This window comes from Balaenoptera borealis (genome assembly GCF_965194805.1).
Source record: "Balaenoptera borealis genome assembly, chromosome: 18".
Taxonomy (NCBI): Eukaryota; Metazoa; Chordata; class Mammalia; order Artiodactyla; family Balaenopteridae; genus Balaenoptera; species Balaenoptera borealis.
The window spans coordinates 22,787,466-22,814,978 of NC_138877.1; the positions used below are offsets into that span (position 1 = coordinate 22,787,466).

At 41.8% G+C, this 27,513-nt stretch overlaps 1 protein-coding gene and 2 pseudogenes across 3 annotated transcripts in view; all 3 read right to left on the minus strand.

Moving 5' to 3' along the window:
• The window catches only part of GTF2F2 (general transcription factor IIF subunit 2), a 145,190-nt gene extending 127,174 nt beyond the window's left edge, over positions 1-18,016 (minus strand). The window contains exons 1-2 of the mRNA XM_082365744.1: positions 17,758-18,016; positions 3,905-3,978 (exon numbers count right to left, since the gene is read on the minus strand). Coding sequence (XP_082221870.1) covers positions 3,905-3,978; positions 17,758-17,823 — 140 coding nt within the window. The 5' untranslated portion in view covers positions 17,824-18,016. The remainder of the gene's footprint in view (positions 1-3,904; positions 3,979-17,757) is intronic.
• Positions 18,017-21,944: 3,928 nt separating this feature from the next.
• LOC309615696 (phosphatidylinositol N-acetylglucosaminyltransferase subunit Y pseudogene) lies at positions 21,945-22,617 on the minus strand (annotated as a pseudogene). The gene has a single exon. The product of its transcript is annotated as a phosphatidylinositol N-acetylglucosaminyltransferase subunit Y pseudogene (transcript).
• A 424-nt stretch (positions 22,618-23,041) lies between these two features.
• LOC309615682 (protein preY, mitochondrial pseudogene) lies at positions 23,042-27,176 on the minus strand (annotated as a pseudogene). Its single transcript has one exon. The product of its transcript is annotated as a protein preY, mitochondrial pseudogene (transcript).
• Positions 27,177-27,513: the final 337 nt, after the last annotated feature.

Genomic DNA, 27,513 nt, shown 5'->3' on the forward strand with positions numbered 1-27,513 from the left:
GGCTGGTTTTAAAATTAAACAAACTAAAGCAAAACTATAAACCAATTAAAATGCAGTACACATCAGATGTCCAAAGGTATAAGAATAGTCCAAGTACAGTGATTTAGGGACATGGCATGAATTGCTTGACGAAAGTGGCCCAAATGTTACCAACTGTTAAAAGAAGCTGTTACTCTCATCTTATTCTGGACTCTCCTTTTTTCAGGTATAAAAAGAACCAAATTTGGGAAGAGCTGCATTCCCCGCGGCATGTGTTCCCCCTCCCCTCTGCCTCTCTTGATTCCTTTACTCCACAGCGCCTGTCTCTGCTGGAATCAGCGTCCACACCATGTACTTCTTCCTAGCTTCTGGCCTACTGCACAGCAAGCTGGTGCTGCTGCTTAACTGTGGGAGAGCTGACGGGGACGGGAGGTGCCAGACATGACGCAGGGTCTACTGCCTGCACTTTGTGGTATGTGGGGCATGACAGCAGGTGAACACTTACGGAGTATTTTACATGCACTGAACCTATGAGGTATTGATACCATCTCCTTTTCACAGATGAGGAAACAGAGAGGGTAATAAGCAACTTCCCCAAAGTCACATAGCTGGTAAATGACAAGGCCCGGATAAAGCCCAGAGCTGACTGACTCCTGAGTCCATACTCATTATCAGTATACCACACTGCCTTTTTAAAACCTTAGCTATTTTTCATTTTTAACCCAAATATACATTTTTTTCAACCACACAGATAACCCACCAAATGGTTAATCTGCCTCTAAGGATCAATAGTTGATCATACATCTTCTAGTCTTTAAAAATATTTGAAGACAGTTTCACTGGTTTGCCCTAAGTCTTCTCTTAAACAGCCATCGTACCTTCAAACGTTCCTCACAGGAAATTGATTTCCGTTTTCTCACTGTCCTAGTCTCACTCCACTGAATGAACTTATTTGTCCATGTCTCCAGGTGCAGCACTAAAACCTGAACACAACGTCTGCTCTGGAAGCTCACTGGTGAAGAAGAGTGGGGTTATCATCCCACTTCATTCTGAACAACAATCATCTATTAATGGAGTCTTTTGTTTATAGCCACAAAACCTTGATGAGTCATATTCAGCTGAAATTAAAGTATTGATAACCTAGTCACAGGCACTGCTAAGCCATTCCTCACTCATCCTACACTTGTTTAATAGTGAATCTAGTAATCAGCAAGAAGAATGAAAACTAAGTAAATTAGAAACATAAAAAGATAGCCAGTAGACCTACTCCAGAACAAGCTGTTTTCAAGCATTTCCATAGCAATCTTAGGATACCAACTACTAAAAATCTGTTCCCATCATAAAAAGCATCCAGCTCTTCTACACGGCAAGATTATATGTCATGTTAGGTAGAAAATCTGCTAGATTTTTAATTTACATATAAAATACACATACACACATCTGTTAATATTAAGGGCAAACATACAGTTTATTGCCAAAACCAGGACACTCTGGAGAGTGAAAGAGGAGACACTATTAATAATTACACAGGAAAAATATGTAAACTGGCACTGTAAAACATGTAAACTGGTCATGACCTGGGGATACGGCCTCCCTATGCATATCAGATGTAACTATGTAAAACATCTGCTTTAAACTAAGGACAAGCTTGAAATTTTCTTCCAAACAAAGGCTGATCAAGAAAAATCACAGCACACCCATTACTGTTTATTTAGCATGCTACCTTTAATATTTACCTTAGGGATGAAAGCAGTACTTAGGGCTTACATAGGTTTCCCTAGAGCTGGGCTCCTTTTACTCTGTTTCCCATACCAGCTGCCTCCTCCCCACACCAAAAGATTTTACATTCCTCAACTAGGTATTTTCTTTACACAGAGGTTTTCAGGAATGCAATATTCATGGTAGGGAAAGGTAGCGAATCTAAACTCAGAAGATTAAGTATCTGTCCAAAGCCTCACTGATAGTAAGTGACGGAGCTGGCACTGGAAGCTGTTGTTTCTTACCACTCAAAGGACTGAATTTAAGCCCAGTTCTGCTATTAAACGTGTAGCTGTTTCTTAAGAAAAGAAGATATTACTTGTCTCTACCTAACATTAGAACTTTGGATATAAAAGCATGCCCATTTCCAATAAATATCTTGTGAAAACAAAAGGAAGAATTTAAAGATTTGTCTGAAACAAATGCAAGTAAGATAAAGAACAAAAATATTGACATTTAGGGCATAAACCATGAAAGTATCAAAGTTTCTTACTTTAAAGACATGACATCATCCAAGAACACAGGATTGCTCCTCCGAAGAACAAAACCCAGAGGGTGTCCAAATAACATTTAGAAATTGAGAAGATGAGAAGGAGCCAGCAAGAGAGTGATGTCTCAGAAGTGAGATGAAAAAAAAGGGTTTGAGGGTAGAAGTGATCAACTATGTCAAATTCTGTTGAAGGGCAATTGAGAAGAGCTGCTGTTGACTCTTAGATTTAACAACGTGGATGTGGCAGGGGCTTCCCTGGTGGCGCAGGGGTTAAGAATCCACCTGCCAATGCAGGGGACACGGGTTTGAGCCCTGGTCCAGGAAGATCCCACATGCCGCGGAGCAATTAAGCCCGTGTGCCACAACTACTGAGCCTGCACTCTAGAGTCCAAGTGCCACAACTACTGAGCCCACGTGCCACAACTACTGAAGCCCGCGTGCCTAGAGCCCGTGCTCCGCAACAAGACAAGCCACTGCAATGAGAAGCCTGCACACCAGAGCGAAGAGTAGCCCCTGCTCTATGCAACTAGAGAAAGCCTGAGCACAGCAACGAAGACCCAATGCAGCCAAAAATAAAACACATTTTTTTAAAAACTTAAAAAAAAAAAAAGAATGTGGATGTGGTAGATTGTAAAAAAAATAAAAAAATTTAGGACTACAAATTATTTGCCTCAAATCCCATCAAGAGGTAGAGTCTACTGCAAGTTACATTTACATTTGGCAAACATGATGCAAGCACAAGCTTGCAAAGCACTTGTGCAGTGGGGCTTCCCTCTCTCTTGCTACTAGGAACTCTTTCACCACCATGGGAAGGAGCACGCTGGAGATGAAAAACACATGGCAACTGCCCCAGCTGACAGCAAGCCAACCACCAGACACATAAATGAGGCCATTCTAGCCAGGAAGACCAGCCAGGTCAGCCTCAACCAGAACTGTCTAGAATGGCCCCACAGAATTATAAGCTAATAAAATGGTTTTGTTCTAAGCCACTAAACTTTGCGGTGGTTTGTTATGAAACAAAAACTCAGTGATAAAGAGGTGGATATTGGTGGTAGACAAGAGCCATTTGAATAGAGTAGTGGGCATGGAAATCTGATTAGAGCTGGATTAAGAATGAATGGACAGTAAGAGGGGAACACAAGGCCTATGGCTGACACCAGCTGAGCTATGAAGGCTTCCTTTTCAAACAAGGTCATTTTCTCAACCAGGAAACAATACTCTTACATTGTTTACTAGGTGTTCCCTACCCTCTTCCAAAGCCTCTATAAATAGGTATGGTGGCACAATGGCAAAATCCTTCTCCTGAAGCCCTTAACTTGGTGCATCCAGTTATGCCCAACTCAAGCATACCTCCTCAAAGGTGCGGAGCGGATAGATGGATGAGGGAACTACATACTCTGCTACTTCACTGCCAATAGGCTTTACCAATAAATTGTACTTGATATTTACACCTTTCATTACAGGAATATGTGCGTGTGTGTGTGTGTGTACACATGTATACACACGAATCCTTACAGGGCACCTAATCATCTCTTGACAAGCCTTGGCATGCTCATTACTTCTTATTTTTCAGGTAAATTCTCTGTTTGAATAAGAACTCTAATTACCTTTAAAAGCACTTGTAAAAAAAAATTCCAAAAAGTTTTGTAAAATGTCAAAAATTCATAAATAACTTACTTGGCAATCCGCAGTTTCCCAACTTCACCTCTTCCAGGGGCTTTAGCCCATTGCTGTGACAAATATTTAGGAACCTAAAACAAAATAAGACACTATTAGACTATGTTTTAGATGCTAACAAACCTTTTTAAACATAAAGTGATATACGGCTTCTATATATACTTTCTGTCTGTAGTAACTGCTAATTAAGCAGCAAGCTCTCATTATATGTTTTGCACTAAAGAGGTACTAAGATATGTAAGAAATGATTTTAGCTCTCAAAGTGTTTAAAGTCAGCTGAGTTGATGACACAAAACTAAAACTGGTCATATAACTTAACAATAATGAAGTGCTAACTTATGTTCCCAGATAAGTCCAATAAAAGTTCAGAGATGAGAAAGGTTACCAGAAGAGGCTTCTTGGAGGAGCATAACACTCTGACATGATATTATTTAGAGACACTACTGAGCTTAAGATGATTCAAAAGTCATATTTTATTATATATAAGATTATAACTCTGACCAATATGATGAAGGATCTGCTGAAATAAAAGAAATTATTCAATATAACAGCTAGCAGTTATATAATAGTACTTTCCTGACAGTTATATGCACTTTTCATACATTTATACCTCACATCTCTACGAGGTAGGTACTGTTAATTATCCCCATTTTACAGGGAATTATTTTTTTAATTAATTAATTTATTTTATTTTTGGCTGCGTTGTGTCTTCGTTGCTGCACGCGGGCTTTCTCTAGTTGTGGTGAGCGGGGGCTACTCTTCTTTGCAGTGCATGGGCTTCTCATTGCGGTGGCTTCTCTTGTTGAGGAGCACGGGCTCTAGGCGTGCTGGCTTCAGTAGTTGTGGCACATGGGCTCAGGAGCTGTGGCTCGTGAGCTCTAGAGCATAGGCTCAGTCGTTGTGGCGCACAGGCTTAGTTGCTCCATGGCATGTGGAATCTTCCCGGACCAGGGCTCGAACCCATGTCCCCTGCATTGGCAGGCGGATTCCTAACCACTGCACCACCAGGGAATATCCCCATTTTCCAGATTATGAATTTGGAGCACCCAGGGATTATAAAGTTTAGCCAAGGGTATATAATTAGCAAATGAGGAGCCAGGATTCAAATCCAGGCAGTGTGGTTCCAGCATCTACGTTCTTAACTGTGTTGCGTCTGAAATTAGATATATGTAATCAGAAGGGTTTTAATTCTCAAAAAGATTAAGGGAATATATGCTGAATGCCTACTATGGACCTTATCTCATTTCTTCTAACAAGTAGTTTGAACTCGGGAATCAGTACATACTTTTAAGGTATGCTTCACAGTTTATATGTACATATAAAGTATGAAGCATAATGCCTCACACAAACAAGTACTCAGTGAGTGTCAGGTGTCATTATTATTTCCCACAGTAATCCTGGAATGATAACATGAACATGAATGTGTAACTGAGTCAGAGAGACCTTCCAAGGCTGGAAAGGAAAAAAAAATTCTATCTAGCAAAATTTCTTTTGCAAAAAGAACCACCTGACCATTAGTCAAACAAGTAGCAGTGCTCTGGATATAGTAAAAATTCAAGAATAAAAGAAGATCCTAACGGTATTTGTTCATTCTTTACACTGAAATATATTGAACAACTACTGTGTCAGACAATATGCTAGAAAAGATGAAGGGGAAGGGAGCCAACAGTGTCAGATACAGTGCTACACATTTTACACCCACTATCCCATTTAATCCTCCCAATCACCCTGCAAAATTGCTACCGCTCTCCTCATTCTATAGATAAGAAAACCGAGGCTCAGAGGGTTGAAATAACATGGTTAGCTAGTAACAGACACTAGAGGACTCCAGATTGGTCAGATGCTTTCTTTGTTATACAACTGAATAAGAGTATGTAAAGGATCCTAAAGGAAAAGGGGTTTTGAAGATTCCACATCTTAAAGTTTCAACTACACTGCACTCCACTTATTCATGCATGCTTAGAGGATTTGGCAAACTCCTTCTGATAACTGTATCTACCTACTAGGTCTCCTTTGATTACAAATGAGAAGAAAACCCACTTAGGCATACAGAGGATTTACTGGCAAAAGTAACTAAAAATTCCAGAGGTAGTTTTAAAGTGGCTTGATTAAGGGCTCAAATGATGTAACCAGGACTCTTTCACCATCTCTCATCTCTTCTCACCACACTGACTCACTTCTTTGCCAGCCTTCCCCCTTGTGTAGCAAGATGGCTGAAGCCGCTCCTGAAGAGCAAGAGTTCTCCTTCCCCAAATCCCCAGCAAAACTGGAATTGTCTCTCGTGGCTCTGACTAGGTCATGTGTCCTTCCTTGGGCCTATTATTGAACCCACAGATGAGATCCTTGCACTGTCAGCCTGAGTCAATGACACCTCTGGTGAGGGACAGTCAACACCATTAGAATCACACAGACTGAAAAGAGGGAGCACTAAGTAAGTGCTGTTACAGCACTTACTGTAAACGCAGGGTGCTGTTACAGTGTCAGAGCAAGAGGATACTGGCTAGTCAAGAAGCAAATGTCAACATTACCTGTCAGAACTAAATACAAGATCTGAAACTGATCTGGACAAATACTGTTACAACATCAAATAAAACCCTGAATCCTTGAACTATGTAAATTATTACCTCATGGCCTCAATCTTGAAATACTGCCTAACAAGTGAGCCTTTGCTTCTTGCTTCTCTTTGATTTTTAGCCCCAGGGAACCTTCTTGTCAATTACTCTGACACAAAGAGAAAACTATGTTCTACAGATAGCAGCCTACTCTACCAAGCGATCACAAGCTGTATTCCCTAACAAAGTCTTCAGGGGAAAGACGGTGGCTTTTCTTCATCATATTCCAAGTTACCGATTCAAATGAGCCCTACATTTAGATACTGTAAGACTTTCTTGTTATCAGTAACAGTACCCCTTTCTGCAAACTGTATTTCAGGGAACCATTCTGACCACCACCTCCTAACTTGCTGGCCCTTTCCTCAGTACTTCGACTCCAACAATTCTTCCATCCCTCAAATCACAGACTCTACATCTGTACACTGTCCCTGTCTGCTTATGTCCTCATGCCTCTCTTCAACAGAGCTACATTTCACAACCCATCATTATAACCATTCTCTTGCCCCTAACTCCCTCCATCATACTGGCCTGGCAGAACCTAACGCTGATTAAAGCCAAGCTATACTACTACTTAATTAATTAATCTATTTATTGTTCTATTTGATCATGCTATTCTTCCTCCACACTTGCACCTGAGCAGCTGAAGAAAAACAATCATGCTAAATGGTCTCCCTTGAAATACACGGCTACTAACATCAAGTAAGCCCTTCAAGATGCCAGGCAATTTAACACCCTCTCCCTGGCCAATTCTCACCTGCAGTGGGAAAGCCACTGCAGACAGGTCACATGTTCTCTTCACTCCTCAAATATGTAACACTTCTTCCTTCCTCTTCCACTGAGGAAAGATGAACAATCAAAAGGATACTTCCAAATCTACCACTTAGGACTTCCCTGGCAGTCCAGTGGTTAAGTCTCCGAGATTCCACTGCAGGGGGCGCGGGTTTGACCCCGCATGCCTCGAGAACTAAGATCCTGCATGCCATACCGCTTGGCCAAAAAATCAATCAATCAGTCAATCAATCAATCTACCGCTTAGCCACAGGTGGGGCTTTTACTCTGCTTTCCCCTTTTAACAGATGAACTATGTATGGCCAATCCCTCCAGGTGTGCATTGAATTTTTCCCTGTAGTCTAATCAAGGACATCTTTCCTTCAATTCTACCCTTTCCTCCACTCCCTTTACGTAATTATTCCCCCATCAGAGTAACAACGATGATGGTGATAGCTAACACTCAGAGCGCTTACTAAATGCGGCAGAAGACTCTAAGATGGCCCCCAATGATCCCCACCTCCTGATATTCGCACCCTTGTGTAACTGCCTCTCCCAGGGTGAGAACAGGACCTGTGACTTCCTTCTGGTCAATACAATATGGCAAAGGTGATGGATGGGATGTTACTTCTGTGATTAGGTTACATCAGACTGTGACCTCTGTCTTGCTTCGAAGCCCATGTGGCAGGAAACTAAGGGCAGGCTCCAGCCAACAGTCAGCTAGGAACTTAGGCCCTCGGTCCAACAACCTTAGAGGAAATGAATTCTGCCAGCCACGGAACCTTGGAAACAATCTTCCCACAGGCACAGCTTCAGTTGAGAGTCCAGCCCTGGCTGACACCTTGACTGCATCCGGTGAGAGACTCTGAAGCAGAGGACCCAGCTAAGCCACACCAGGACTCCTGATCCACAGAAACTATGAAATAATAAGTGCACACTATTTTAAGCTACTAAGTCTGTGGTGATAATGTTATCTAGCAATAGATAACTAATACATTAAGTGACAAGCACTCTTTTAAATGTTTTAAATATATTAACCATTTAACTCTCACACAATCCTTTTATTGTCTCCATTTTACAAATGAGGAAACTGAGGCACAGGGAGGCTAGCGAAGTAACTCATGATCGCACACCGGGTAAGGGCAGGCTCTATAATTCCTTCCACCCTCTGTCCCGTCTCTCTGCCTCTCTACAGCAAAGCTCTTTGAAGAGCCGTCTCTGCTGGCTGACTACAGTTCCTCCTCTGCCACTTTGCTCTGCTCTAGACAGGCTTCCCCTCTATTACTCTGCTGAAACTGGTTCCCATGGTTACAAAAGCTCACCATATTGCCAAGCCAATGCTTAGTCCTCGTCTTGCAGACCTATCAACAATATTTGAGAACTTACTGTTTCCTCCTTCTTCAAACCCCTTCTTTACTTGGCTTCAAGTCACCCCAATCTCTCTTGATTTTCCTCCTACTTCTCTGGACTCTCCTTTTTGGTCTCCACACATCTAGATTCTCATCTTCCTGACGTCTTAACCTCAGAGGGCCCTGATTTCAGTCCTCAGACCTTTCCTCTACTCTATCCACACTCAATCTTATGTAACCTCATCCAATCTCTTGACTTTAAATACCCTCTGTATAATGACAACTCCCAAATTTATAGCTCTCCCCCCCCAAGTCCCAACTTATATATCCAACTGCCTACTCAAACTCTCCATCTGAATATTCACTAGACATTTCAAACTCAAAATATCCACACCAGAACTCTTATTTCTCCCTCATAAACCTGTTCCTCCTGCAATTTTCCTATCTCAGTAAAAGTCGACTCCGTCCTTCCAGGCACTCAGTCTGAAACTGGAGTTACCCTGAATAGCTCCTTTTTTCTCACATTCCACATCCAATTAACTGACATAGCCTGTCAGCAACACCTTCAAATTATATCCAGACTCCATGTCCTTCTCACCAATTCCAGGGTTACCATCCTAATCCAAGTCACCATCATCTCCTGTAATAGCCTCCTGATTCCCTTGCTTCCACTCTTGTCTGTGTACACTTTAGTCTCAATACAGCAGCCAGAGTGACCATATTAAAACCTAAGTCAGATGATACTGTTCTGCTCAAAGCCTTTCAATTTATTTAACAGACATCTACATAGTGCTTACCATGTGCCAGGTACTTTTCTAAGCACTTTAAAATTTTGCTTCACTTAATCCTCTTAACAACTCTATTATTATTCCATTTCGCAGATGAAGAAACTAAGGCACCAAAAAAGTTATCATTTGTCCAAAGTCCCACAATTACTAGCGGTGGGAAGCCAGGATTCTAACCCAGGCAGTCTAGCTCCACAATCAGCACGCCAAGCTGCCTCTCTATGGCTACTCGCTTCCCATGTCACTCACTGTAAAAATCCTCTAACGTCCTAGATGATTCAGCCCGCTGCAATCCACGGCCTCATGGATCTGTGGATCCATGACCCTCCTACTGCCTTCACTCACTTGACTCTAATCACACAGATCTGTGAACATTCCCAACACCATCCCATCCGAGGGCCTTTGATTCATTGTTACTTCTGTCTGGAATGCTCTTCCTCCAGGTATCTGAAGGGCATCCCCATAACTTCCTTCAGGTCTCTGCTCAAGGCCCACCTTATCAGTGAGGCCCTTCCCCACGTTATTAAAATAGCATCCCCAGCTACCTTCTATACCTTTTACCCTAATTTGTTTTTCTTCAGAGCACTTATCACCTGCTATATACATATCTGTTTATTGTCCATTCTCCCTCCCCATTAGAATGCAATCTGCACGAGGTAGATATTTTGTGTGTTTTGTTTACTGCCACATTCCTAGCATCTAGAATAGCCTGGCACACAGTAGGAACAGAGTTATTATTTTAATGACTGGATATTGTTGAAGAAGTGTTACTAATGTTAATGTAATGACAATGATGGTGTTATTAGGATAAATCCAGGATACAGAATTTAATTTTAATAAATCTCACTGCATTCTCAAAGGGAAACCTTGTTTCAGAGATCTACCTTAAAATAAGGGGGAAGAGAGGAAAACACCAATAGTAGAGTGGAGCATTTTCCAACCTGCCACTGTCCCCTCATTGCGGTTCCCTGAAATGCTATTAAGATAAAGGGAAGACAAGAATGTTCTGGAGCTCTTTAGGCTTCCCTGGTGGCGCAGTGGTTAAGAATCCGCCTGCCAATGCAGGGGACACGGGTTCAATCCCTGGTCCAGGAAGATCCCACATGCCATGGAGCAACTAAGCCCGTGTGCCACAACTACTGAGCCTGTGCTCTAGAGCCGGCGAGCCACAACTACTGAGCTCGCATGCCACAACTACTGAGCCTGCACTCTAGAGCCTGTGAGCCACAACTACTGAAGCCCGCATGCCACAACTACTGAGCCTGCACTCTAGAGCCTGTGAGCCACAACTACTGAAGCCCGCATGCCTAGAGCCTGTGCTCCACAACAAAAGAAGCCACTGCAGTGAGAAGCCCGCGCACCACAACGAAGAGTAGCCCCCGCTTGCCACAACTAGAGAAAGCCTGCATGCAGCAACGGAGATCCAACGCAGCCAAAAATAAATAAATTAATTAATTAAAAAAAAAAGAATGTTCTGGAGCTCTTGATGAGACCACTGTTCTTCAATACATTAACCAGGTCAGAAGATTCTATGATCAAACTGCTGGAGACTACAATTTAGGCCACCAAACAACAAGACAATAGTTCTAAGTGAAGTAACTATATACCATACACTAAAACAAATTTAAGAATCGAATCCAGTACAATAATTGTATCTAATACAAGCAATTGCCAACTTAAAAAAAGTAGTTAATTGATAAAAACAAGTTTGGAACTCATACTGCATTGTCATCATTATTATAATAAAACTGTAAGTTCCCATGGAACTTCCCTGGTGGTCCAGTGGTTAAGACTCTGCGCTTCCACTGCAGGGGGCACGGGTTCAGTCCCTGGTCAGGGAACTAAGATCTGGCATGCTGCGTGCAATGCGGCCAAAAAAAAAAAAAAGTAAGTTCCCAGGTAAGCCTACCAGCTTATTTAATTCAAAAGGTCGCCAAAATACTATACCCTTGTAATGAAAAATAGTAGAATACAATGAGACTATGTCAATCATATATAACTTTCTACACCAAGAGCTTACGGAAATGGGTTTCCCAGAAGTCCCAGCCCATTAAGTTGTGAAAAAAGAGGTAGAGGAAAAGGAAAAAATAACAGTATATGTGGTTCCAAGGCTCCAAAATACTTTTTTTTGGACAGCTGGTATTTTTATTGTTATTTTTATTTTTTTTTTAAGATTTAATTTTATTTATTTTTTGGCTGTATTGGGTCTCCGTTGCTGCACACAGGCATCCTCTAGTTGTGGCAAGCAGGGGCTACTCTCTGTTGCAGTGTGCGGGCTTCTCCTTGTGGTGGCTTCTCTTGTTGCTCTAGGCTCATGGTCAGTAGTTGTGGCTCGTGGGCTCTAGAGCACAGGCTCAGTAGTTGTGGTGCCCGGGCTTAGTTGCTCCGTGGCATGTGAGATCTTCCCAGACCAGGGATGGAACCCGTGTCCTCTGCAGCGGTAGGCAGATTCTTATCCACTGCGCCTCCAGGGAAGCCCCTGGACAGCTGATATTTTTAATTAAAACATTATATTTTATTTTTAAGGTGTACAACATGATTTGATATATGCAGTGAAATGATTACGCTAGTCAAGCTAATTAACATATCGTCTCCTCACATAATTACCTTTTTCTGAATGAGAACACCTGAATTCTATTCTTAGAAAATTTCTGCAAAACACTCTTGTCAACATGTCACTTGTGAGATATCTGTGTTGTTTCCACTGTCTACACATTCATTAAAGAAAATGAGATGGAGACAAGATAATGGGTACAGGGATGTTTTCTCAGATTTCCCAAGACCAGGGAGTGTGACAGAAAATGACTCACTTTGACCACTGTAAAGCAATTATACTCCAATAAAGATGTTAAAAAAAAAAAAGAAAAAGAAAATGACTCACTTAAGCATTATTTCCTCAGGGAAACTCCCTTGACCTCCCAGACTAGGTCAAGTTCCTTTGCTATTCACACTCACAGAACAGTCCTCCTTGCTTCAGTGCCCATATCTGTTTGGAACTGCCTTCGTCAGGACTTGACTGATGTCTCTCTCCAGCAGCAGACTACAGATCCTAGTTTACAGAGCCCAGGCCATGTCTGTTCTTGCTCACCTTAACATACTCAGAGCCTAGAACAATGACTGGCGATCACTGAAAGCTTGTTGGATGAATCAATCCGCTCACTCAAGCTACAGGTCAATTGTAAGGTCAACAGTGCCTTTGAAGCCAAGGTGCCAAGGTGATTATATACAGTAGTTACTCCCCTAAGCTTGTTTGCCAACTTTGCGTCATCAAATATCTAGTTCCCCAACTACTAGTCTCCAAAGCCCTGTTTCTCCCAGAGTATTGGACACTGTATTAGACACTGATGTGACACGCTTTTCCTCGTTTAGGATTGAAGGCCTTATTCCCCTAGCTGCTGGGAGCGACCACAGATAGACCTCAGCTGTTAGCTCTCTGTGGAACTGCCTCCACGGAAGACAGGCCCTTTAGCCACGATCGCCCACTGTTCCTGGGGCAAACCGCCCTGTACCCAATCCTGCATAAGGCCTTTTCCTTCCACAGGTGATGATCCCAGGAGCGCTCCACACCAAACCTCTGCATGCTAACCTCCTGCTCAGAACCAGCTTCCCTGGGAACCCAGTCTATGACAGGCAGCTTCTACTCATACGTTTTCCTGAAGGTCAACATATGGAGCTGACAAGACCCAAGGCCATAAAAACAAAGTCCCCCACCTCACCTCTGGTCTCCAGGGAGATGATTCATTAAAGAGAACCAAGGGGGAAAAAAGACATTTCCTATTTCTGGCATAAGCTTTGTAGCCAAACAGACCTAAATTTGAATTACTGTTCCATGCCTGGGCAAGATAATTAACCTCCCTAAACCTCAATTTTATCATCTGAAAAATATAATTAGTACCTACTTCACAGGTTTGCTGTGTAAAACACTTGGCACATTATAAATATAAGTTCCTTTTTCTCCTGCAAGACTCTGGGGTATCACCCATTCCGGTTTCATCTCTCCCTGGTACATAGCTTTCTCTCTGGCTGCCAATGTCCAACTGTTTATCTGTCTGTGAAAAAATAAAAGTTGAGCTTGGTAGCATTTGAGTTGTTGAATGGAAGTCCCAATATTCACAGGGGATGGCGTCCATCCCTCCTGTCCTGATCCTCTCCTCCAACAAGTATCAATCAAAATGCTTAGAAGAGGAAGGTTGATGGGGCTTGAAACACACCTTTATGCTGGCTAGGAAGCTGTTGGTTGGACCCATTGCAGCGCTTGTCAATACCTCCACCTGTCCATTTCCCTCAAAAGATAGGATTTCTTATAATTCAAGCTCCAGTATGATATTCATTACTTACAAAAACCCCACCACTCCTAAAAACCCTGGCAGCTTTATCTCCCCCTCTTCCCCATCAGGTACCCTACCCTCCTGCCAATCATAACTAGATAAGATGATTTTTTCCAGAAGTCTAAATATTGGAAGCCGGGCTTCCCTGGTGGCGCAGTGGTTGAGAATCCGCCTGCCAATGCAGGGGACACGGGTTCTAGCCCTGGTCCGGGAAGATCCCACATGCCGCGGAGCAACAAAGCCCGTGCGCCACAACTACTGAGCCTGTGCTCTACAGCCCATGAGCCACAACTACTGAGCCCACGTGCCACAACTACTGAAGCCCGTGTGCCTAGAGCCCGTGCTCCACAACAAGAGAAGCCACCGCAATGAGAAGCCCGTGCACCGCAACAAAGAGTAGCCCCTGCTCGTCGCAACTAGAGAAAAGCCTGCGTGCGGCAACGAAGACCCAACGCAGCCAAAAATAAATAAATAAATAAATACATTTTAAATAAATAAATAAATATTGGAAGCCAAACAAAAGAACTATGCTAAAAATTTTTTAAATATTGTTTTTAGATCCTGATTTGGTACCAGCTGGCAACCTAACAGTGGCATAGACTGAGCAACAGAAATAGGGCAATGCAAATTACAAGGGACTAGCTCCCTGCCCAGGTAAAAACTGCGGCTGTTTATGTTTTTCAGCAGGTGACATCTATTGTGAAGTTAAATCCAATCATGTCTATTATCTATCAAAACTTATTTAAATCATCATTCTCTTGTAGATTTAAGATATTCAAAACTCCAGAAATGGCATTTCATTAGGCCAGAACAGTTACAGGTAGTGGATATCCTGGTACACAACCTTCCACTGTATTTGCCTTTTCCTGAACACACTCACCCGCCCTGCTGGGAAGTTTTTCCTAACTAATCAACTCCATAGGCTCTTCTGAAATGTCACCTCCCCCAAAGTCTTCCCTGTTCCCACCTGACAACTTTTTTCCTACTTAAAACTCTCAGAGATCTTGTATGTATAGCCCTTACTGTATTTATCCTTTTCTATATCTGTCTAGTGATGGAATTAATAAAATATGAACAAAATGGCCCATAAACTTGCGATACTCTAGGAAGAAACTCATGTATTTTACAACAAATGATCCTCAAAGATCAGAACTCAAGGCGTTATTTATAAGAAATACTAACGTGTACTGAAAAGATTTAAAGTCGTATGTAGTTCTATTCACAAATTCTAATTGGGTAAGAAGGAAAACAAACTCTATAAACAACATGTTATATTTTAATATCACACAAAGAAAGCTGAAAATGAAATTAACCATTACAACTTGAAGCTCTCATATAATTTATTCCTATAATTCAGAGATAAAAATCCAAATATGCTTAGGATATGGGCATGAAAATCATACTGGATGCTAATCCCAGCACAAATGAAACAAATTCAAACTATCTGACAGGTGTGCAAATCAAACCTCATTGCCTACTAGCATTCCTTTAACTAAAGCAGAAATAAAAGTTGAAAAATAAAGAGGGAACATGAATGGATTTTAGAACAGAAAGTATTTGATAGCAATTCTCATCCTCTTTAAGAGATAAGGTTGTCAGAGAACAAGAACTGGCCAAAAAAAAAAAAAAAGTCCTTTCACACCCTGGAGAGATGTAGTATTTGTAAGCCTGTTATTTTTCTTTGATACATAAGGTTAGAAAAAGAAGAAATACTGCAGGCCAAATTGATGTAAGGAAACAATGATACAGCAAACAATAAATAATTGAAACATTATAACTACCTTTATAAAACAGAACAAATCATTAGTCTGAGGTGAGTTCTTTTTAAAGTGATAAAATGTATTCAAATGGTCATATATGAAAGAACACTAAAATTTCTTAACTTTAGATTCATTGCTTTCTTTCACATCCTCATTTAGTCAGTCACCACACCCTGACAACTTTTGCTGAAAAAGTTTCCCTAACTCCTCAGAATTCACTATCAAATGCCTATGATCCTGTGATAATTTTCTAATTTTGAGTCTAATTTTGTTATCTTCCCCTCGTTTTTTTTTTTTTCCCCCTAAAAGAATCATTTGCATCCCTGCCTTACTCAAAAACCTCCAAAAGTTTCCTCACTTCTTGTGGACTAAAGTTAAAACATCCCCATTTCACAATGTGACAGTATCAGTATACAGTCCCAAGCCTCTACTCTAGGCATAATAATCTCCTCTTTGATTTCCAGGATACAGCATGTTACTGTGCATTTTCACTCTTGCATTTCAGTTCCACTCTCCATGGTATACTACGGAGATACTATGGGTGGCCTCTGTCCACCCATCCAAATCTCTCTGTAAGGCAAACAACATTTCTTGGGCATTTACTGTGCTCCAAGCACAAACACATCGTCTCAAGCTTCACCATCTTTGCAAGCTCTTTCAGTCTGTAAAGGAGCTCTCCTCCCTAATAATTCCCCTCCATTTAGCATGCAGGAGGAGAGAGATGCTTATTTACTCCATCATTTTATGTTATTTTTATAAATTTATTTATTTTTTATTTATTTATTTTTGGCTGCGTTGGGTCTTCGTTGCTGCACACGGGCTTTCTCTAGTTGCAGCGAGCGGGGACTACTCTTCGTTGCGGTGCGCGGGCTTCTCATTGCAGTGGCTTCTCTGGTTGTGGAGCACAGGCTCTAGGTGCGCGGGCTTCAGCAGTTGTGGCTCGGCGGGCTCTAGAGCGCAGGCTCCGTAGTTGTAGCGTACGCAGGTGGCTTAGCTGCTCCGCGGCATGTGGGATCTTCCCAGACCAGGGCTCGAACCCCTGTGCCCTGCATTGGCAGGCGGATTCTTAACCACTGCGCCACCAGTGAAGTCTCTACTCCATCATTTTAAATCACACTGATATCGCCGTGATAAGTCAAATGAGTACCAGAAGCTAAGGCTAGCGATGAAGCATAAGAGTTCATTCATTCATTCATCACATATCTGAGCTATTACCATGTGCCAAACACAGTTCTGGGTGTGACAGGCAAGGAGCCTAGTCTTGCGAAATGTTGACTGTGCATGTGCTGGGGAAAAGGAGGTAATCAACACTGAACACAGAATCACTTTGGACTCTGACAAGTGCTTTGAAGAATATAATACAGGTTCGACTTGCTAGCAAATAAGCATAAGAAAGCTACTTCAGAGAGGCAGACAGGACGGGCCTCTCAGATTTAACTGATGAGAACTCAGCCATGTGATATAAGTTTTTAAAAATCTAACAAACCAAAGGTCCCTACATTTTACTTGAGTTTCGGATACTGTCACAATCACATTTTGAACATACATATGTCTTATGAAACCCTCCTAAAAGACAACACTCCCCAATATGAAAAAGTAAAGCACAAATACTGTACTCACTAAGGGCTAATCAAGATTGCTGTCTTTACAAAACAAAACAAAATGAAAGACATTTGCTGACAGTTTCACGAGACCAGGTCATGCTCTAAAAGAACACTCCAGTCCACGGCCTCTCCTTCCCTGAGTTCAGAGCTCTCTCAGCTCTCCTGAGAACTTCATAAGAACCAACAACCTAAAAGAACACTTTAAGGGTACGCAGGGACCAGTTCTACTTTCTGGCTGAGAAAATTCTAACAGGAAGCAGATACTCAACTTCCTTATACAGACTGATAACTAAAATCAGCTTCACCAAGAGAAGATGCAGAAATTCTTCAGTTTGGGGTAAAATGCAATGTGAGCGGTGGCTCACACTGGGGGACACCAAGACAGGGCCCCAGAAAAACCAGGTCGTGGGGAAAGGAGATCCATCCCAGGCAGGTTCGGGCTCTTAATTGGCTGAAAAAACACTGGGCGTCCCTCAACTAATCTCCTCGTCTGCAAACGAGCAAAACAATGAGTCCTGCCTCTCAAGATAACTGAAGCTCTAATGAGAAGGCTGTAAAGAACTTTAAAAGGCGCACGGGGTGGGACAGTCTCAAGTTACTGAAACTACTTTAAGGAGGAGCGCAAGCGGAAGCCCCGCAAACCTTACCTTGACCAGCCACACTCCGGTGTTCTGCTTGGCGCCTGTCAGATCGAGTTCCCCGCGCTCGGCCATGGGTCTGTCGCCGGCGGAGGCGTGCGGGCCAGAGCAGCGGCCCCGGGAGCTGGGGGACTGCGGGGCGAGGGACCGGAGCACAGGGTAAGCCGGGGCCGGAGGCTGACTGTGAAGAGTCGGAGTCCACCTGCTGAGACGCTGGGATCCCGGGAAAAGAGGAACACGCCGCCGGGAGCCGGGAACTGCGCCTGCGCGCTGCGACCGTCAGTACGGCGCGCTGCTGCGGACAAACTTCCTGAGCGGGCAACTTCTTGAGTGGGTGTGGCTACTGCCGTGGGCTGTGCCCGAGTGATTAGAGCATAGGGTGGCATGGGCCAAAACGTCAGCAATACTTTCAAAAACTAGGTCAGCGTAACTGAAGAAAGAAGGTGTCAAAACAGAAAAATGGGGTTCAAAGAGACAAAGGCTGTCAGTATCTGTCCAACCCTGGCCAAGGAGAGAGAGAGCGTTTGGAGGACAGGGTAGGAATAATAAAGTGAATTAGCACAAGTGGTCTCAATTGAAAGGCCACCCTGAGCACCTGCAATTAAACAAGTAGGGTACACCACTTTTAGACTCCAAATCCTGGAGCCCTGTAATTAGGTCAGTGACAATAGACATGTAACAGACAAATCTGATTGTTAAACTTCCCTGCTTATAGAATTTCCTCTCTCTCTTCTTGCCTCTAGAATAAAATTCAATCCTCTCCACACAGGCCCTCTCAGTTTGATCCCTGCCACTCAATGCACCACACATCCAACCACATCTAACCCATCAGACCTCCCTGAATACAGCAGGATGTTCCCCAATTATTTCAGAGCCTCTGCACACTGGATTCCCTTTACTCAGATGCCCAATTCTTCCCTTACCCTCATTCTCACCTCTGTCTTCTGATTGGCAGACTCCTACTTAGGTGTCAAGACTAATGGAAATGTCACTTCCTATGAGATCTTTTATCAACTCCCCCAGAGGAAGTTTAATTTTTCTTCACATCACAGTGTGCAATACTTAGCACGATGCACTATAATATACATGTTTACATGCTGCCTTTGCTTTCTAGACTATGAGCTCCTCCTAGGCAGAAATAGTGTTTTATTCATTTTTTAATCACAGCATCTGGCACAATGCTTGACACCCTGTCAGATTTCAATAGGCTTTGGCTGAATGAACATTGGCTGGAAGAGAAACAGACAGTAAGATATTGTAAGAATGGCAAGTAATGTATTGAATCCTGCATCAGAACCATACACATAATTGAAGAAATTCCATGTCTGTGCAGCATAGGGCTAGGAAAAGCTGTCGGGTCTCTGAGATCAGCTGGGAAAACTAACAGGAAAAATAGGAGACCAGGCATGTGTTAAAAAGGAAGATTGCATTCTTGTGTTACAGCTTGGGAAATGGCCTTAAAAGATATCAAGGACAAGTGGATAAAGAGACCTGCTTTCAGCTTGATCAAATAGAAGGAATAAATTAAAATATGAAACCATAAGAGAAGAGACTTAATGTAGCCTGGTTGACCCTAGTAATGAACTTTAAAGGATTAGAACCTTGGCCTTGATCTGTGGCTTATGGGAAGCCTAAAAATGTGTGTGTGTGTGTGTTTACAGGGATTGGGGGAGAACAAATAGCTAAAGAAGAAGAAATGCCTAGAGAAGAAAGGAAAAAGTGAAGTTTTTAAATGATTATATAAGGAAGAAGAAGAAAAAAAAACAACTTATTGAGCACCACATCCTCCTACATTGCTGAATAAAGAACAGACTTCTCCTATCTGTCCTTTTCAAATTTCCTTCCAGCTTGAAGAGGATGCTTATGAGCTATGAGAGGAAAGGAGGATGTGGGCTCCATGAAGCAGATTCACAGATTTACTTTGGAGACCAGCAGGGTAACATATATTACAGCTAGATCCTTCACCCTCCTAAGGGCCTATTATATGCCAGACATCGATAATTTTGGCCCAATCCAGCTTTATGTTCTTTCCACCATGATCACATACCCTTAATATCCATTCTCACACAGGTTCTATGGATTTCTGCTTGTGGTCAATTAGGCATATCCAGTGCAGATATTTTAGGTATCTCTATTGCCCAATCATGCCAGGGACCATTAGTGTTCTCTTTACTACTTGAAATAGAGTCATTAGCATCTTTAAATCTAATTAGATTAGACAGCCAGTTCCAAAAACCCAGAACCAATTTAGGAAAACCTATCCTTAACATCCTGTTCCTCTAGGATCACTCTCAGTACCAAAATCAGTATTAGTCAGGGTTCTCCAGAGAAACACATGATAGATAGATAGATAGGCATTTACTGTATAGGAATTGGCTCACATGATTATGGAGGCTGAGAAGTCCTAAGATCTGCATTTGGCAAGCTGAAGACCAGGAGAGCCAAAGTTATGCTTCTAGTCTGAGTTCAAAGGCCTGAGAGGCAGGAGAGATGATGGTGTAAGTTCCAGTCCAAATCTGAAGGCAGGAGATGATTAATGTCCCAGCTTGAAGACAGGCAGAGAGAGTGCATTCTCCCTTACTGAACCTTTTTTTCTATTTCAGCCTTCAACTGATTGGGTGAAGCTCACCCATATTGGGGAGGACAATCTACTTTACTCACTCTATTGATTCAAAGGTTCATTCATCCAGAAATACCCTCACAGACACACCCACAATAACGTTGGACCAAATATCTGGGCAACCTGAGGCCCAGTCAGGTTGGCACATAAAGTTAACCATCACAGACAGATACAGAGGTCACCATGCAAAAAGGAAACTCACAAATTCTTTACTCTCCCAGATGATTGCCTAGTCAAGTTTTTTTTTAAATGGAAAATGTCAATATCTTATTTTATTATTATTAATGTAAGTATGTGATGCCAAAGAAATGAAGGTAATTTTACAAACTCAGAATTTTGGAGTCAGCTCTACCCACCACCAGAGCCTCCCATCAAGCCTCTTAGATAGCTTCAACCACCAGAGGACAGACAGCAGAAGCAAGAAAAACTACAATCCTGCAGCCTGTGGACCAAAAACCACAGTTACAGAAAGATAGAGAAGATGAAAAGGCAGAGGGCTATGTACCAGATGAAGGAACAAGAAAAAACCCCAGAAAAACAACTAAATGAAGTGGAGATAGGCAACCTTCCAGAAAAAGAATTCAGAATAATGATAGTGAAGATGATCCAGGACCTCGGAATAAGAATGGAGGCAAAGATTGAGAAGATGCAAGAAATGATTAACAAAGACCTAGAAGAATTAAAGAACAAACAAACAGAGATGTAAAAAGGAACGAAATTGAGTCATTTGTTGAGACGTGGATGGATCTAGAGACTGTCATACAGAGTGAAGTAAGTCAGAAAGAGAAAAATAAATATCGTATATTAATGCATGTATGTGGAACCTAGAAAAATGGTACAGATGAGCCAGTTTGCAGGGCAGAAGATGAGACACAGATGTAGAGAATGGACATATGGACACCAAGGGGGGAAAACTGCGGTGGGGTGGGGATGGTGGTGTGCTGAATTGGGCGATTGGGATTGACATGTATACACTGATATGTATAAAATTGATGCCTAATAAGAACCTGCAGTATAAAAAAACAAACAAAACAACTAATACTAAACTTTCATTGGGTTATTTGTATGGAAATATGTTAATATAAATGTTTCAGACATTACATGAAATTTCTAAAAATCTTATATTTGTATGGAAATATGTATGGAAATATGTTAATATAAATGTTTCAGACATTACATGAAATTTCTAAAAAAAAAAAAAAAAAAAAAAAAGAAAAGGCTAAAGGGGGGCAGAGCCACATTTCCCTATTCTGTCCTGTCCCCTAATCCCTTTCAGCACCTCCGCAATAAAGTATAAATGTAGGTGGGAGGTGTAAATTTTCAGTAAAAAAGTCAAGTGTTTAAAATCTCACTTTATTTCTCTATTACTGAGATCAAATTAGCTCTTGAGCCTTGATTTCCACATTTTGGAGAAAACTTGATTTTGCCAATTCCCTACATACATGTGTCTGTAATCTGGGGCTTTCTATTCTATTTCATTGGCCTATATGTTTATCGCTTCTGTGAATACCTCATTCTTCCAATTACTATAACTTTATAATAAATATTGCTTTCTGATAAAAAAAAAAAAAGAATTTTGGCAAATACATGAAATTTCCATTTTATTACAGCTTTATACCACATTAGTTCAAATGTATTTCTCTACAGCTCCTTCAACAGAGCTCCTCTGGAATTATTTCAGTCATCCTTAACATGTGACTTTACCAAAGACTTTGAATGTAAAATAAACATATAAAATTTCAAACTAGTAACTTTTAATTATGAATGGGATAAGAAATAAAGTCATCAGATGATGGCTGGGGATATTAATTTCCAACAAGACACTTTGTTGAAATTTTTCTGATACCTCAGGTATAAATGAGAACCTTCAAAAAACAAGGGCAGAACCAAAGTACAATAAAGAAGCCTCCGCAGCTTAAGCCTCCCATAGTCCTAAACCTCTGACAGAAGCTAGGCAAAGCATCTTTCTTGCAAATTAAGTGGGTTTCCAGTATTTCCAGGTAGTTGAGCTTTCAGAGACAGACACTCAAGCATATCCTGAGGATATACCATCTTGGCTCTGGTTGTATTAATTATGCCTGAAGAGTTTAATACCCATCCAAGTCCAAAGGTGGAAGAACACATAAACGGGTATGGTAATCAACAAGGGCAGACTGTAAAAGCACACCACAGAGGCCGAGTATAACAGTCCTGCTAAAGAGACCAATGGAATAAGGACAGTCAATGTAGGAAGAGACAGAAACATTATTTTCCTCCACTTTTTACACACCACTCTGACTTTTTTTTTAATAGATTTATTTATTTTATTTATTTTGTTGCCGCATGCAGTCTTTCTCTAGTTGTGGCGAGCACGGGCTTCTCATTGCAGTGGCTTCTCTTGTTGCAGAGCACGGGCCCTAGGCATGCTGGCTTCAGTAGTTGCGGCTCGCGGGCTCAGTAGTTGTGGCTCATGGGCTCAGTAGTTGTGGCTCGCGGGCTCTAGAGCACAAGCTCAGTAGTTGTGGCGTACGGGCTTAGTTGCTCCGCGGCATGTAGAATCATCCTGGACCAGGGATCGAACCCCTGTCCCCTTTATTGTTAGGCGGATTCTCAACCACTGCGCCACCAGGGAAGTCCCCACTCTGGCTTTTTAAAAGGTGGATGGTATTTAGAAAATTTAGTTGTGTTGTTGTTTTGAAGTGTGACCTAATGCTGCTTCATTTCTTCTTGCTTCTTATTTTGATGTGTCATCCTAGCTGCCTGTGGTATCATGTTAGGAATCCTATCAATAATTGGACAGGCTATTCCTAACTCTTCGTTAATCAATTCATTGGTCGATGCTTCATATCTGAGCGGCTTCTTGGAGAGCGGGCACACCAGGAACTGCAGCAGCGCTGGGTCGAAGGCGCGGGGCGGTTTCCTCGTCCTCTCGCTCTTGTCTGTGGACGGCCGCGACACCGACGCGTGCAGACAACTCTGGGCGCCCGCGGACGGCTCTGCGTGTGTCCCCCGCAGCGCTGAGACGAGCTGGCCGCACGCTCCACTCAGCATGTTCCGGCGGCCCGCGCCCGGGCCTCTGCGCGCCCTTGACCACCCCCGTCAAGTTCTTATTAAATCTTTTAAGGCACAAATGCAAGCCAAAGAGGGAAGGCTCAAGAACTCACTAACGGCTGAAAAATTTTCAAGACCACGACATGTTCTGTAAATTTAGAACACCACAGTTCTATCATGTAGCCATTAGAGGATAAGGAGCAGTCATTAGAGGAGATGTTACAGGTGAGTTGAGGGAGTTAGAATGATATTAACAGTAGCTGAGTCCACTCTCAGATTTTGTCCTTGGCCCTCCCATAGGGGCCCAGTGTCCCTCTAGGCCAGAGACTCTCTTTGTTCATACTTACTCAGAAACATTCTAGCAAGAGGAAGTATTACCTTCAGCGGCATTCACATAGGCAGAAAAACACCATCACAAAATCCTTCTTTTTAAAAAATTTTTTTTCTTCCAATTTTATTGAGATATAATTGACATACAGTACTGTATAAGTTTAAGGTATACATCATAATGATTTGACTTACAACCTGAAATGATTATCACAATAAGTTTAGTGAACATCCATTTTCTCATATACATAACAAAATCAAAGAAACAGAGGAAAATATTTTTCCTTGTGATGAGAACTCAGGATTTACCCTCTTGACAATGTTCATATATAACATACAGCAGTGTTAATTATATTTATCATGTTGTACATTATATCCCTAGTGTTTATTTATCTTATAACTGGAATTTGTAACTTTTGCAAAATCCTTCTCAATAAGCCAGACTTACTCTGTATTGGTTATTAACATGAAGATTTTCATTCAAAAATTACAAATGAATGTGGCAATGTGGTCATTAATTAGATTTCCCCTACACTAGTGATGGTATAGGTCGATAATTTCGCTTCGATATCACACCAGGGCTATATGATCCCATCTGTAAATTCTCTCTGCCTCTCCCTTTGTCCTCTCAGTTCTCTCTTTCACAGAATACCTGCCTTCCCTGGCAGAGTCCTTGCTTTCCCAGTCATCCACAAACAAAAAGAAGTACTCCCTGCAATAGTTTCCATGTTGTTAGCACGAGCACATTGTTGAGCATGAGATGTGGAGTCATGGCTTCAAGTTATAGCACCGCTGCCTACTCCCTTAATTATTTCATCATCTCGGCACCTAATTCCTAGCTTATAAAATGGGATTATTATACCTACCTTGTAGAGTTCTGACAGGATTAAATGTGAAATAAATAAAAAAGACTTAACACTACAATGTGAAAACTATGTGGTAACTGCATTAATTATATTGGGTCAAATAATTGAAAGGAAGCACAAAAGATTTATTATAGGCAGTGGTGTGCTGGTAAATGTTTAACAACTGGCTTTTTCTAACCCCCAGAAAAAGCCCTGGTTTGTAATGTTTGCCTGACTTTTTTTTTTTTTGAGGATTCAGTTTATTTATTTATTTATTAAAAAAAATTTTTTTTTTTTTGGCCACACCTCGCGGCTTAGTTCCCCGACCAGGGATCGAACCTGGGCCCCCTGCAGTAGAACTGCAGAGTCCTAACCACTGGACCTCCAGGGAAGTCCCTGTTTGCCTGATTTGCAGTGTGAAGTTGGATGAGAGGCATATTAGCATGGCATGGTATAGTATTTTCACCCTATGGCTACCTTAGATGTAAATAGAGCACATAGACAATCATAAAATACAGTAAAATAATTGGGAAGTGATGAGTTTTTGGTTTTATTATCTTGGTGTTCAGTATAATTTATTTAATCCTTAGTGTTCTGGAGAAAAGGGAGTAGCATGAGAACCTGCTGTAGAGCACAGGGAACTCCACTTTGCTGTACAGCAGAAACTAACACAACATTATAAAACAACTATACCCCCATTTAAAAGAAAAACCGAGTAGCATCTGCTAACCCCAAAGGGACCTATGTGCTGGTGTCTGTGGAGCGGGGGGATGCCAGCAGGCAGGGCACAGTGAGTGAGTGAGGAAGCAGTGACAGTGCCACCAGTTGGAGAGGGAATAGGAGGTCAGCCCATGCAAGGCCTTGCAGGCCTTGTTCAGATCAAATATAAACTTGAAGAAGAGGTTGTTTTTTTTTTGGCCGCGCTGCACAGCTTGTGGTATCTTAGTTCCCTGACCAGAGATCAAGCCCAGGCCCTCAGTAGTGAAAGTGTGGAGTCCTAACCACTGGACTGCCAGAGCATTCCCTGAAGAAGAGTTTTAAGCCTGAGTATAAAATAATCAGATTTACATTTTAAAAAAGATCTCTTTAGCTACTGTGGAAAAACAAAGTGGATAGGAAGGGGCCAGAATGGAAACCAAGAGACTAGTTCAGACATTACTGCACTAATCCACGTTGGAAGGAGCAGTGGTTTGCATTAGGAAAGTGGCAGTGGAGATATAGAGACGTAGATGAACTGGAAACATATAGATAGATTTAGGAGGTCGAATTGACAAGGCTTTGTGATTCCTTGCTGTGTAGCAAAATAGGACCATTTAATGGGCAGAAGACCTGAATAGATATTTTTCCAAAGAAGACATACAGGGACTTCCCTGTGGTCCAGTGGTTAAAACTTCACCTTACAATGCAGGGGGTGTGGGTTTGATTCCTGGTCAGGGAGCTAGCATCCCACATGCCTCACGGCCAAAAATCCAAAACATAAAACAGAAGCAATATTGTAACGAATTCAATAAAGGCTTTAAAAATGGTCCACATCAAAAAAATCTTTAAAATAAAAAAAAAAAAGAAAACATACAGATGGAAAATGGGCACATGAAAAGATGCTCAACATCACTAATCATCAGAGAAATGCAAATCAAAACCACAATGAGATATCACTTCACACCTGTCAGAATGGCCATCATCAGAAAGTCTACAAATAAAAAACATTGGCAAGGATATGGAGGAAAGGGACTATACGCTGTTGGTGGGAATGTAAATTGGGGCAGCCACTATAGAAAACAGAACGGAGGTTCTTCAAAAAACTAAAAATAGGGACTTCCCTGTGGTCCAGTGGCTGGGACTCCGCATTCCCAATGCAGGGGGCCTGGGTTCGACCCCTGGTTGGGGAACTGGATCCCACATGCATGCCGCAACTAGGAGTCTGCATGCCACAACTAAGAGATCCATGTGCCACAGCAAAGATCCTGTGTGCCGCAACTAAGACCTGGCGCAGCCAAATAAATAAATTAATTAAATATTTTCAAAAATTAAAAAAAAAACTAAAAATAGGGACTTCCCTGGTGGTTCAGTGGTAAAGAATCTGCCTTACAATGCAGGGGACGCGGGTTCAACCCCTGGTCGGGGAACTAAGATCCCACATGCCATGGGGCAACTAAGCCCGTGCACCACAACTACTGAGCTCTCATGCCTCAACCAGAGAGGCTGCGTGACACAAACTACAGAGCCCACGCGCTCTGGAGCCTGTGCGCCACAACTAGAGAGAGAAAACCCGCACGCCACAACTAGAGAGAAGCCCGCATGCCTCGACGAAGATCCCACGTGCCACAACTAAGACCGCATGCAGCCAAATAAATAAATAAATAATAAATAAATCTTAAAAAAAAAAAACAAACTAAAAATAGAATTACCATATATGATCCAGCAATTCCCCTCTCGGGTATATATTTGAAGAAAACAAAAATACTAATTCAAAAAGATACATGCACCCCAATGTTCATAGCAGCATTATTTACAGTAGCCAAGATATGGAAGAAACCTAAGGGTCCATCAACAGATGAATGGGTAAAGATGTGATATATATATGTGTGTATATATATATATATATATATATATATATATAAATATATATAATGGAATACTACTCAGCCATATAAAAGAATGAAATTCCACCATTTGCAACAGTGTTCTAGATCTAGAAGGTATTATGTGTACTGAAATAATTCAGACAGAGAAAGACAAATATTGTATGTTATCACTTACAAGTGGAATCTAAAAATTAAAACAAACAAATGAATATAACAAAACAGAAAAGGACTCACAGATATAGAGAACAAACTAGTGGTTACTGGTGGGGAGAGGGGAGGGGGGAGGGAGGAGATGGGGAAGGGGATTAAGATATACAAACTATTATGTATAAAATAAACAACAAGGATATATTGTATA